Source organism: Pollicipes pollicipes, unplaced genomic scaffold, assembly GCF_011947565.3.
Source record: "Pollicipes pollicipes isolate AB1234 unplaced genomic scaffold, Ppol_2.1 Scaffold_7261;HRSCAF=8764_pilon_pilon_pilon, whole genome shotgun sequence".
Taxonomy (NCBI): Eukaryota; Metazoa; Arthropoda; class Thecostraca; order Pollicipedomorpha; family Pollicipedidae; genus Pollicipes; species Pollicipes pollicipes.
Window position 1 is genome coordinate 9,909,317 of NW_023597054.1, and position 12,835 is coordinate 9,922,151.

The 12,835-nt window shown below is 51.0% G+C and overlaps 1 protein-coding gene across 8 annotated transcripts in view; it reads left to right on the top strand.

Annotated features, from left to right (window-relative positions):
- The window catches only part of MAGE (necdin, MAGE family member), an 18,303-nt gene extending 7,257 nt beyond the window's left edge, over positions 1 to 11,046 (top strand). For all 8 annotated transcript variants that reach the window (XM_037235743.1, XM_037235741.1, XM_037235745.1 and 5 more), the window contains 4 exons: positions 1,255 to 1,453; positions 1,802 to 1,890; positions 2,084 to 2,218; positions 10,432 to 11,046. In XM_037235743.1, the coding sequence (XP_037091638.1) occupies positions 1,255 to 1,453; positions 1,802 to 1,890; positions 2,084 to 2,218; positions 10,432 to 10,521 (513 nt within the window). In that variant the 3' untranslated portion in view covers positions 10,522 to 11,046. The remainder of the gene's footprint in view (positions 1 to 1,254; positions 1,454 to 1,801; positions 1,891 to 2,083; positions 2,219 to 10,431) is intronic.
- Positions 11,047 to 12,835: the final 1,789 nt, after the last annotated feature.

The window sequence follows — 12,835 nt, forward strand, 5'->3', positions numbered from 1 at the left end:
ACCGGCCGCCGACACGACTGCTTGCAGGGACGGCATGGGGCGGCGCGGATGGGTCCCCCAACCATCCCCGCCCCTTCCCGGGCAGTGGGAAGGAGCGTGAGAATGATACCGCAGTGCCCAGCTGGGCCGGGTAGCTGTTGGGAAGCGGGAGACAGTTCCGCTGGGCGGCTGAACGGCTGGACTGTGCCAGGCGGAGGGCAGGGCGAGGGCGGACGTGGCCTGCGATGTGCTGAGGCTACCCCCCCCCCCCCCTCCCCTCCCCCTCTGACTTTGCCCCGGCTGTGCCAAGGACTGTCGCACCGGTGGTGACCGCCGATGACAAGATCGACCGGCGGGCGCGATGGTGCCGCCTCGGCCCGTTTCACAGCCCCTGACTCAGAGCCCGCTCGGTAGTGCACGCTCTGGACCAGTTGTGGGCGAGGGTGTCATAGTAAGCTGGCCTAATTCGTATGGTGTTCGTTTGAAACAGAGCGTTAGACCTGACAGTTTTTTGTTGTTGAAATCTTCTGCAGGAAGCAGATGTAACTCTAGAACATTGAAATAGTTGTATAAAAGGCTGAACTATAAAGAACAAAGAAAAGCATACATGTGTGTATGTAGACAGTAGAACGCTGTCAATATAAATGTTAAAATGGAATGTGAAAGGTTGTTAGCTGGGAATTCACCAAGCGGCGTGAGAAACGCGTTGCGGGAGTGCGCGACGCTGTTTTGTCCGTTGTAGCATAGAAAGCGGGGGCACCTGTTTGCGATTGGAGGTTGAGACTCGGATCAGCATTTTACCCATCAAGTCACACGGAACGCGTCTCAGAGCATCAGCACTGTTGTGTTAGGCTGCACGCGTGAAAAATCCTATGTTCGGGGCTTGATCTCGTGTGGCGGCACTTCCTCTGTCGCGGTGGGACTGCAAGGGGATGCCATATGGCCTCAGCGGCGAGGGGGTCCTAAAGCCGCAACGACAATGAATGCCCACCGATTGAGTTCTGTCCTGAAGCCCAGACAGCGTCGCGTGTGGCTTTATTTTCCCGCATGCCGAGGACGTGACGGCATGGCTCAATATTCTGTACATGCTCTGTATGCATACTGTGTACACTGCGGCGGCGGGTGTGAGTCCCCTTCAAGTGCGCGATCGTGTGATTTGCTTTATATGATCCACTGTGACCGTCTCCGTTGTCAAAAGGTGTGCTGCGGCGTGGCGCCCAAACATCTCGGCTGTAGCCCAGTAACGCCGACCTTGAGCTGTGCGCGCCGCGCCAGGTGTTCGGTGTGTCCCTGGAGGCGCTGAAGAACAAAACGCAACTGGTGCTGGTGAACCGGCTGCCGTTGCCAGACAACAGGCCCGATGTGTTGGTGGATCCGCCCGCCGTGGCGCTGTCGGAGGCAGAGAAGCAGCAGCGTGGCCTGCTGGTCGTCGTGCTGGCCTACATCTTCATGAACAACGGCCCCGTCTTGGAAGGTGCGCGCCACGCGGCCGCGGCCACCGCGACGGAGCTGTGGCGTGAGGCGCGGCAGGTCCGGCCGCTGGTCGTGGGAGGGCCGGCGTGCGTCGGTCCTCTGTGACAAGGCAGGCTTCGGCTGCACGGATGGAGACTCCTGTTGTGAAGACGAGCGCGCGTCCGCGGCGTGCTACCATATGATGACCTTGCACCGAGGCTTACTCGCTCCCTGGTCGGGTCGAGCGACATGACGTGTCCGTGCGCGGTTCCTATCATGCTCATTAGTTTAAATCTGATGGAGTGCGCCGAGAGTGTCGCCTCCTCACCGTGCGCAGGCCTCAACATACCATGTGTGGCCACACCCGCAGAGGCGATGTGGGCCTACTTAAAGGCACTCGGTGTGGAGAAGAATGATCAGCAGGGGTGTTTCGGGAACGTCGTGAAGCTTCTCGAGCAGGTCAGTGTCAGCCGGCTGTCGGCGCCCAGAGTCTCGCCCGTCAAACGATGCCGGGATGGTGACCCGCCACCGAGGGCGTGGCGTATCATGCATGGAGACCTGCTGAGTGGCGCTGGCTGTGCCGATGTGCCGGTTTTGGGGATATCTGGCGGCTTGCCGACTGCGCGGTCAGCTGTCGCCGCCGTGCCACCAGGACCTGGTGAGGGCTCGGTACTTGTCCACGAAGCAAGTGAAGCGGAAGGGCGGCGAGACGGCGCTCGAGTTTGACTGGGGCGAGCGGGCCCGTCACGAGATGGATCGCGGAAGCCTGCTGCAGTTCGTCTGCCAGGTGAGCCCCAGCCTGTGTGTGTGTGGGGAGGGGGGGGGGGAGAGGGGGGAGGACTGCCACTTGCTGGTGGGCGGTCTCGCGGCTGCTATTGCGCGCGGGCCGCGTACGCAGCATGCGCACGCAGCCGCCCGGACTGTGGGCTCGCGGTGAAGTCATCTGTGGCTGTAGGGAGCCGTTGACGTTTGGTTTTGCCTGCTAAAGCCGGTTTTACGACACAACTGAAAACCTGGAAGTTACACACAGGGAAATGTAGAATGCACGAGGTCTACCTGTTTTGCAACTTTTGGCTTGGCCCAAAATTGAAGATTTGCGATCGGTCTCTGGTGCCATTTCCAGTGCTGATTTTGAATATTGCCTTAAAGGGAGTGTGCCACATTTGTATGGGGTTTCGAACTGAAATAGCAACCTTGAAGATCTGTCCGTGCTGTTCGCAATTTTGTCATTCCTAAGACCTAAGCCCCTCTATCTTCTGAGCTACACGCCCGGGAGAATGGGGAAAGGTACGTCGGGGGGAGTATTTCAAAGTCGCCTTGGCATTCGTGACATCATAGTAACGTCATTCAGATCCCGCCATTCCACGAGCCATGTGGCAATCCAGCCCAAGCAAAATATGATTGTCAAGGCGTTGATATCTGGCGTTCGTGAACGCAATTTCCAAGTGCAACGGCCGTCAAGTGCCTCTGAATAAATGTTGTACAAGGTACGATGACGTGATCAGACCATGACGCATTGAGAGAATAATTGAGAATTGTGCTGTTGAGAAGTATTTTGCACTTAAGAAGTGTACCAATAGTGGTAAATGAGCATTGTTTCATCATATCTGATATTTGCTTCGAGATCGTCAAATGTGAAACATTCCCTTTAAATGGACTGTTCCACATTTCTATGTTTTTTTTTAAAATGACTATCTCGAAGATCATTCTGTGCAATTTGCAGCCCTGCCCTTCGTCATACCTGAATCTTTCTAGTTGCTGAGCTACACGCCCGCGACGGTGTGCAAACTATTTCGCGGAAACTATTTCAAGGTCGCCCAGGTACCCATGACGCCATAATAACGTCAATGAAATCCTCTCATTTACTAAACATAGATATTGTGTTGCCTAGAGCAGCCCGTACCACTTCAAGGTTTACCAGTAGGGGTCAGTGATCTTATCTTATCATATCGTGTGCTTCATTATCTTCAAACTTGGAACATTCCTCTTTCATAAGTACGAAGTCTTAACATAGTTTGCTAGCACTTCTCATTCGAAAATGTACTACTGTAATGGTTTTGGGACGTTTTTGGGTAGAACTCCCATTGCAATTCTGTGGACGGAAATGCATCTGTGGCCGTAAATCACGGATCGTTGCGACCAATTTGGCACCAAAAACGAAGCTCTTTTATCGTACTGGAACCGCAATACCGCTAGATACATGAGTTGTCCGAAGTATGAAAAATACGGAAGTAATAGGTTTTCGTCCCATCGATAGGTGGCAACACCATTGCATTCGGTCGGTCATAATCTTTTAGATGGTGAATGAGAGCTCACTCGTGACGTACTGTCAGCAGGAGCGGAAAAGTGGTTTAAATATTCAACATACTGTTGATTGTTCCGCGTGGGTCGCATTTGTCGTAATTCACCTACTACAGACTCGCAAAACCTCCGCTCAAAGTTTGCTTTGCTGTGCCGTTCGTACGGCAGCTGCACACCAACGTTTACAGATGGGTCGCACTAATCAATTGCAAATTTGAACCAATGTATCATTGCTCTGTGTTAGTGTTGATTTCTGTTTCATTCACAACCCTTGCGCGGTGGAGCGAAGCGTTGCGAATACATGATGGTGCTCTTGCAATACTAGGTACATTCGCGTACATTCGACACTGACGGAAGGTTGTCATAAGCCTACGCTAAATTTACTTAAACAAATAGGAAATTATTTAAAGGTTAGACTACACCGGCCTTTTCCCTAGGCGCGAGGCTGGGCGACCGCGCGTAATTTTTCAGTCGTTGCGGCTCGGGTTTGGTTTGACCTGGTCAGGGGAGCGTGGTAGGAAGGCTGTCTTGTTGGGGCTGTAGTCATCGTACCTGTCGGTGTCCATGATGGGTACCCCTGCGTTTTCTGTGAGCTTGTGGGCGTGTCCTTAATGTTAGGCGTGGCTGGGCACAGCTGTGTTAAGGATTACATGACGGAATGGCTGGAGTTTACCATCATCCCCTACAGCTCACGCGGGGTGCGTCACCTGTGCCACCCACTGCAGCCCGCCTGAGGGCCATCTGTGATTAGGTGGCTGTTAGCTAGGTGTTTGTACATTCTGGTCGGTCCCGACCGGCGGCCGGCTGGCGGGCGGTCCTGATCAGGGCGACCGCCTCTGCCCATCCTCTCGCCCAGCACGGCCAGTACACTTTTGCTCGGATGCGCTATGTATACGTTTTTGTCCCGTGTGTCTGTATGATTCCCTCCGCGGTGTACATTGGCTCTAATTTGCGTGTAATGCCTATGATTCATTCGTCAGTATTGTTGTCAGCTGCCGCTACGAATAGCATAGCAAAGCACAATTCGAGGCAGGTTTTTTGCGCTTTATAGTGGGATGACTCACAACAAATCCGACTTAAACGGCAAGTTAAACGTGTTTATTAAATATTTGCGTGAACACCAGTCAGTTTTTCACTGCTGCTGCCAGAAACGAAGAGTTCTTGCTTCCGTATTTTCCACCACCCGAACACCTCGGCTTTAAGCTATATTACGATTCAAGCAATGACAAAAATCTTGGTTTTGTGTGAACTTGGTTGGAACGACCGGCAATCAGCGCAGCAAGTTACAATTTGGCCCTTGTATGCTTGTTATAGGAGCGATCTTGAACTACCTGGAAAAGCCCGACAATCAATAGAGTAAAACACACCAAATCGTTTGGGCAAACACTTTAATTCGTACTTCTTAAGGCGATATTTGAAATCGGTGCTGAAAATGAGACCAATTACCAATCGGAACGCAAACGGCCCACACACGCTGTCTCGCTGGTGACGCCGCGCCGTGTCTCACCATTCGTGTGTCCACTAAAGTGGGATAATTGACACCAATTAATAGACACCAAAGGATTTACATGCGCTAAAGCATGCTGTAAAGGCATCCTTTTTTAAGGCATTTTGGGGTCCCAAGGTTTCATAAGACAACATCAGGCTATCGTTGTTTGCAACTCCCTCAACTTGTCCCTCAAGTCATTGTAAAAGAGCGTAACACACTTTCGGAAATACAGGGATCCGTGCTGCTTCGTTGTTACGCACTTCATCAAATGCAAACCTGCATGTTTAATTGGCCCTGAGTCTTTCACGTCCTACGCCATCAGCTTTGCTCATCGCTCAATGTATATACTGCGCTTAATAGTCAAAGCTTTTGCAATTGTGCTTAATGCTTTGGTGGCGAAAAATAGGACATTTATGTTTTTCCAGGAACATTTATTGTTTTGCGAAAATATAGCATGGCCTGAGGGTTTTCACTTGGAAGTTCGCGCCGTTCATGTTGTTGAGGCTCTGGTTGCCAGACTTGTGGGCTCTAGTAACCGACTGACGGACTGATGGTTGTCTGCCCAGCCGTCGGCTGGCGCCAGTGCGATGCCGGGCTTCCACGGCGTACCTGATGGCCTCGCTGGCGGCGGCGCGTGTTGGGGTCACTGGCAAACAGCACCTGCGGATTGTGGCTCTGCCAGCGTGTGCAGTGGCGGCGCTGCGAGGTAGACACGGAGCGCGGAATGCGTCGAGAGCCTCCTATGCGTGCCCCCGTGCGCGACGAGATTCTGGCGGCTGGATGGGGGCAGATAGACATGTAAGCCGCTCCGGGGTATGTAACTAAACAAACGGGGCCAAGGAATGGGTCGCGGCTTCCCAGCATTTGCAAGTCATGGGTATTTCAAGTGTGTATTTGTCTGTCGGCAAGAGGCCCTGAAGTTTATGATGCTTGGTACCGGGATTTTAAATGAAGTCACTGGGTTGCATCCCATGGCTTGCCTCATACGACTTCATAGCACTTGCTTGGCAGATGGTGATGACGGGTTTAGACAAATAGCAAATTGCTGGAATCGATTTTCGTATGAAAATTTTTCTGTATTGACCAATTCACTATACTTTTTGCTTCGAGTTAACAAATATGTTCTTTGCATCTACACAATGCTTTCAATTTTCAACCAGCGTCTTCTGTGGTTCGGGAATTCACTCATGTTTTCTTTTTCGTTGATTGAAGCTTGATGGAAAGCGTTACACGATACACAATTAATGAAAAATCAATTGCCTACACAATCCAATTCTGTTATAGCATTGCATTGAACGAGCCCTTCAACACCAGAGCATTTGTTGATTACCTGTTACCTAAATGGCAAAACCAGATTTAGATTGAGTTCCCAGCTCATTTGGAAGGTGCTGAAAGTGTTGTTGAGCCGCGGCGTCTGGATAACTGGAGGTACGGAATTCGATTGCTGGCGACGTCCGCCCTTCCTGCCAGGATGAGAGATGGTCAACGTTATATCGCCTTAGGTGCTGAGTGCGTCTCAAAGGGTCAACGACAGTCGAATTTGGATAAAAATGGCGCTTTTTCCCTTGAAACTTTCCAAAGATCTTAACATGAACAGCTAAGTATGACGGCAGCCAGAGGCGAGCAGGCATGACTGAATCGTGATTGTTTGCATATTTAGCTAAGATGAAAGCCTACATCACTAAATCGTACGTGAAATTGGTGGCTACCTGCTGCAGTGTATATTTCAGCTCAGTTCCGTTTGTTCACAAATCATTGGAAGGTCTGGGTTCTTGTTTGGTTCGAATCGGTTTGACAAGACAGTATTAGAGCAACAATGAGGTACATGCGATGACAGTAAACGCACAAATAAAACAATGTAAAAATCGAGCAAGTTTGGTGCAGTTGTGAGCAGTGGCTAATTCATCGCGTTTCTTTTCCAACTGCGGGTTTGAGAAACGGAAATGACCGGCGGCGGGCAGCTCCGGGACGAGGCCGCGCGGCATGACAATGTGCAGCGGACAGGCAGAAGACTGGCCACTCTTTGCCTGTCGCCGGCCGCCTCCGCCGTCGCAGTCGCACGCGGGCGCGCGCCAGTACGATAGCCGAAGAGTGACGGAGCTGCTGGGCAGTGGCCACTGATCCCGGCCACGATCCCACGGCAGTCACGTGACCGATCGCATGAACCGCCGCGGAGCCCGTCCGGGTATCGTAGGGAGTATATGCGACATCGCATGGCATCACATACCTGACAGCCGGACAGGACCAAGGCCATCTTTAGGCGTTTTTTCCGTTCATATGCTTTGATCCGGCTATGAAGGACGGCAGTGCGCCGTCACATCGCGAGCAGATAATTCTGTCCTCTAAAGCACGGAAAAATGGTTCAAAAGAGCTTTAAAGATCAAAAAGAAGATTTAAAAGATCAAAATATCTTCTTTAGATCTTTCAGAACCAAAGAACGTTCCCATTGTGAAGTATGGTTTCTCAAACGTGCACTTTGGCCATTAAGAAGGAATATCTGACGTCGGCGGATTATGTAGTAGTATAAAGATGTCTAAATTAAATTTGCATTTTGCTGCATTGAAGTGTAGGCACGTATCATCTTATTACCTATGTGTGGAGAAAAAAACAATTTAAATACTTTGTACACTTATGACATTTGTCCCTCCGGTTGTCTGTGTTTTAATCATGTGATCAAGGTTCATTGCCGACGAATTATTTAATAGTCAACTTAATTGGGAATATAAAACGATGAAAGGATCACATTTCTGGTCCAGTCATCTCCCAACGGGTCATATCTAACCATGCATCAGATCAACTTCGATGAAGCTTGCTCTTGCCTTGGATCCTTGGATTGTGTTCACAATTCTTACCTTGCCTTTCTTGAACTGTTTGACTATTTTCATGCTGAGACGTTGACCACATTACGAAATAAAAAATGGCTGGCCAAGGCCTCCCAAACCCGCACAGATGTAGTGCATCTCTAAAAACATTTACCACAGCTGGAAAGGGCCGCCAATCTAGGTGAAAGGCTAAAGGGAGACATTCGCAGCAGTAGTGTCAAAATTTGTTGGTACACATAGTACGCTAGATAGGTGGGTCTAGGTCCAAAGGTGATGTAAACTTGTCAAAACTTGTCCTTCAGGCGGGGTCGAAATAGTTGTAATTTGTAGCCTGTTGAAACCTTGGAAAGCTTATGCTGTAAAAATCTGATGTGTTGTGACAGAGATTATTTTGCTCTTACAACGATCATAGCTGGTCCATCATCCAAGTGGCACGGCCCATTTTCATTCCAAGTGACGCTAATTTGTTGTTTGTTTGGGGCCGTCTCCAGTGAGCAGCCAACAGCTGAATCCAACCATTGAGCCTTCTTGCCTTTCATTGTGATGTTTCCAATGTCTATGCTAAGGGTGATATGGATTTAGGAGTATGGGGAGGAATTTTGGTGTAGGAATGGGCTGATCATATAAGCCTGTGCTGATTGAGATTATATAAAGTAATCCTCACGTTATGCGACTTTGGTTCGTTCCCAGTCCAGCATATAATTTGAGACATGACCCCTTGCTGTACACTTGTGTTTCTGAAAGCCATCATGCAGTTATACCTCCTTCTTAAATGATGTTCTGAGTTCCGTGTTTTGATCCCATTTAATTCGGCTGTTGAGGCGTTTTTTAGGTTGCCGTTGATGCTCAAAAATCCCATTTGACGGGGTGAACGCACTGTTGTTTTTTCATGCTAGCGGGATGGACACCTCTGCTTCATCAGTCATCTCTGCATAACATGGGCATTCAGTTTACACGGGTTTCTGTTATGTCCGGGAAAACAACGACCTAAAGCGAACCGGGCTCCGAGATGGCTGTTTTGATCGGCGTCATTGTGGACTGTTGTAGCTAGTGCCGATCAAATGAGCAGTCTTTAGCCGCTTTTGGTCGCTGATCCGACTTAATCGCTGGCCTGAGTAAGTCTGGCTACACTGTTGTGGGCCGGATCTGTACTTTTCTTCTTTGCGGCGCGCGACAAAGGTCGCGATGCTTTAGCGCAGTGAATTTGGACATTCCTTCGGGAGGAAGCCGCAATCGTGCCGGCCGTAATTCGGACATTCCTTCGGGAGGAAGCCGCAATCGTGCCGGCCGTAATTCGGACATTCCTCCGGGAGGAAGCCGCCGTGCCGGCCGTAATTCGGACATTCCTCCGGGAGGAAGCCGCCGTGCCGGCCGTAACTTTAGTCGTGAAAGATGCTTTTGTGCAGAGCACATGGGTACCCTCAAACGCTTTCGAATTGTTTTGAAGCTTATGACATAACAGTGCTTGAATATGCAAAATGTTATCAAGCTGTCAAAAAGCCGTGCTTTGCTTCGTGTGGGCGTGTGGTGTCCACAGGCGTGGCCAAGCCGCATGAAGTTAAAAGTAGCAAAACATTATTTTGTGCGCTCTTGCTTTGCATGACGTTTGTAGGGATTTGGTTGGTATTAGAATCAATCTCTGGTCCCAGTCGTTCATTTCAGGTTTTTGGGGGGAGGAGGGGGAAATCCCGGAGGAGGACTGCCCCTTCAACAACCGAGCGTAGTTTTGCTGCTGTCTAGCGTGCGGTAACTGGAGCTGTCGATGAAGAACTCTTGTGTTTCCGCAAACTGGGTGTTGCGTAGTACCAAGCAAAACAGATCGTTTTCGCAATAGTTGTGCTCGCTTGTTCTCTGGTGGCTGCTGGCAGCTTATCCGCTGTCTGCTCCGCTGCCACTGTCCTTTAACAACTGTCTGCGGTTCATCTCTGGAATCATCTGATGAGTGAGCGCAGGTCATCCCTGGTGTCCTCGTAAGACTGGGAGCAGTTCACAGCTGTGGTCCTATAATGACTGATCGCGGTTCATCTCTGGAGTTCTCTCAAGATTGCAGTTTATATCTGGAGCCCTTGCAAGATTGCAGCTGGTCTTTGGGTCTTTTGATGAATGACTAGTGTTTATTTCTGGTGTCCTCTGATAAGTGACTGCAGTTCATTTCTAGTGTCCTCTGAAATCTGACTACAGCTCATCTTCGCTGATGGCTGACCGCAGCTCTTCCCCGTTTTTCTCTGATGATTGACTGCAACTTATCTTCGCTGTTCTCTGATGACTGACTGGAACTCATCTATGGCGTCTTCTGATGGCTGACTGTGGCGTTGCATTGTTCCATGAGTGACGGCAGTTCTCCTTCCCTGAGCTCAGATGACATGGCATCTCCTCTCTCCGCTGCAGGTGTGGGGCGAGAAAACCCAGCCCTCGGATTGGGTGGAGCAATATATGAATGTTACAACCGAGCAACAGCAGCAGCAGCGCGAGCAGTAGAACTGGCTGCCACATGGTGGGGGTGGCGTGATTCCAGCATCATCTGTGATTGCAGCATTTGGTTTTATACGGCACGATGCGGCGCTCGTGAACTAGATAGTCGTGCGTGCTGCGGTTTGTCATCATTCTCTTCGCGCAATCAAGCTTATGCACAGTGCGGTGATGTTCTTTGCATTGCTCAAATAGTGAATGTCTTCCGGGTAAGACATGCACGCGGGTGACTAGCATGTATCATTAGGGCGGTTAACTCTGCCCACGCATCGCGAGGTTGGCGCGCTCGACGTTTTATATCATTGTCACGCGTGTTATAGGCAACGTTTCCCGCCTAGAGTTCCCATTGGCCATCACATTCACATGTTTGCATTTTTTACTGAACATTTCTGTGCAATGAGGGCTCTTTGAAATACTTGGTGAACTCAAGCACTCCTTGAATTTGATATTTTGGTCCAGCTGTTTTCCCTCAGATTGTGTTCGAACGTGTCATGTTGTAAGCCTCGGAGAAAATAAAATTTCGGTCGTAGGGTACCCCTACAGCAGTTCAGTTAACAACGTCCGTATGGCACGCCACTTGTGCGGCGCTTTGGTCGCGCTCGCAGCGCGACCAGGACTCGCCTCCGTCTGGCTCGGCCCGGCTCCAGTGACCCCCGGCCGTCCGTCTGGCTCGGCCCGGCTCCAGTGACCCCCGGCCGTCCGTCTGACTCGGCCCGGCTCCAGTGACCCCCGGCCCAGTGACCCCCGGCCGTCCGTCTGGCTCGGCCCGGCTCCAGTGACCCCGGCCGTCCGTCTGGCCGCCCGTCGTCGCGCGCGCCGCGAATTATGCATTGTTTGGCGCGGCGCGCCGGCCGTCACTCCTCGCCGGGCCAGCTGGCTGCCGGCCGGCGAGCCACGCACAGCGCGGCCGTCGACGTCCAGAGCTATGACACCATCACCGGCCGGCCGGTAATGACGCGTGACGCGGCCGGCTGGCGACTGCTGCGCCACAACATGCCGCAAAAAGGAACGGCGCGCCGCCGAAATGAATCCGGCCGAAATACATAAACGGAATCAGTAAACACGGCCCGGGGTCGGATTACCGCGTGGCCTGGCTGGAATGTAGCCCGTATGGTCGCGGAGAGGGCACTGGTCGGGGAGGGGGGGGGGGGGGGGGTGGAGGGGCAGACTGAGTCTGGAGCGCAACACAATCTGAGTCAGTTTGGTGGGCCGCTGGTGCAGCCGTGACTCTTCTCGTCAGCCTGGAAATGGCTCAGGTCATATGAGTGGGAGACGGAAGACAGGCAGAACCTAGTTGAGAAATGTATCACTGAGTTCCTTCATCATCTTCATTATTACTCCCCTAGCGAGTCTTCCCATTTTCCAGCGTGCCAAACATCTTTACCTATGCATTGCGACATATGCAGTGATTGACCGCCGGTCTCAGAATTTGTGAGCGTACCGATCAACAACAGAAACACAAAAACAAACAAACGTACAGTCCTAACGTGGATTGGCGCTCCATCGCCACCTTTCGCGGCAGTGGCGGGTCCAGAGTTTGTCGAAGGGTGACCGCGCAACATTGTGGGTCCCCAGAGGAACCAGTATCTTATATCATGTCCTCATGCCAATAGGAACTGGTTAAACAAGTTAAACATCAAGCAGGCGTCGGGATATATAGCGGAAACACTATGCTTCCGTCAGTGATACACGGCTATTCATAGCATAAGACATTACAATGCAAAGCAGCCTAGGGCCCAATTTCCCTTGCTTGTTGTGTTGTGATGATTCTGCGAAGCTTTGGTGTTTATGACAGTCCGACGTCGGGCCAGCGCTCTGCGGTGTGGCCGTCGTAGCGGTAGGATTTTAAGTTACGGTGTAATGGCTCAAGGTAAGGCCCGAAAGTAACAATATTTCATGTGTTTGGAAGGTTATTGTGGTCAACACTGCCTTTCCGAATCAGGATTTTTGTGGGGCGAGGATCGCTCCAGAAAAAAATGACGGAATTTTTTGGTAAGCTCAACTCGTTCACAAGGCGGTCGGCACCGAGGACTGTCATGAAGCGAATGTGGTCACTGTGGTCTCGTTGATCGCGCACTTCCACATTTGCTCGTGATGCACGCAACTCCTCATGGAAGACTGTCCCAATCGCAGGACTAGGCGTGCCGAAACGTTAACTTGTGCTTTTAATACCCGTCGAGGGGTTCAACGAAACGAACGGTGACAAATGACGAAATGTCGTTGAAGGTATATAGAGTGAAACTCTTCAAGAACTGGATCAATCTGTATTAATCCATAGGTTGGACTGGACAGTATGGCAAAGAGGAGAAGGTTATCCGGAATG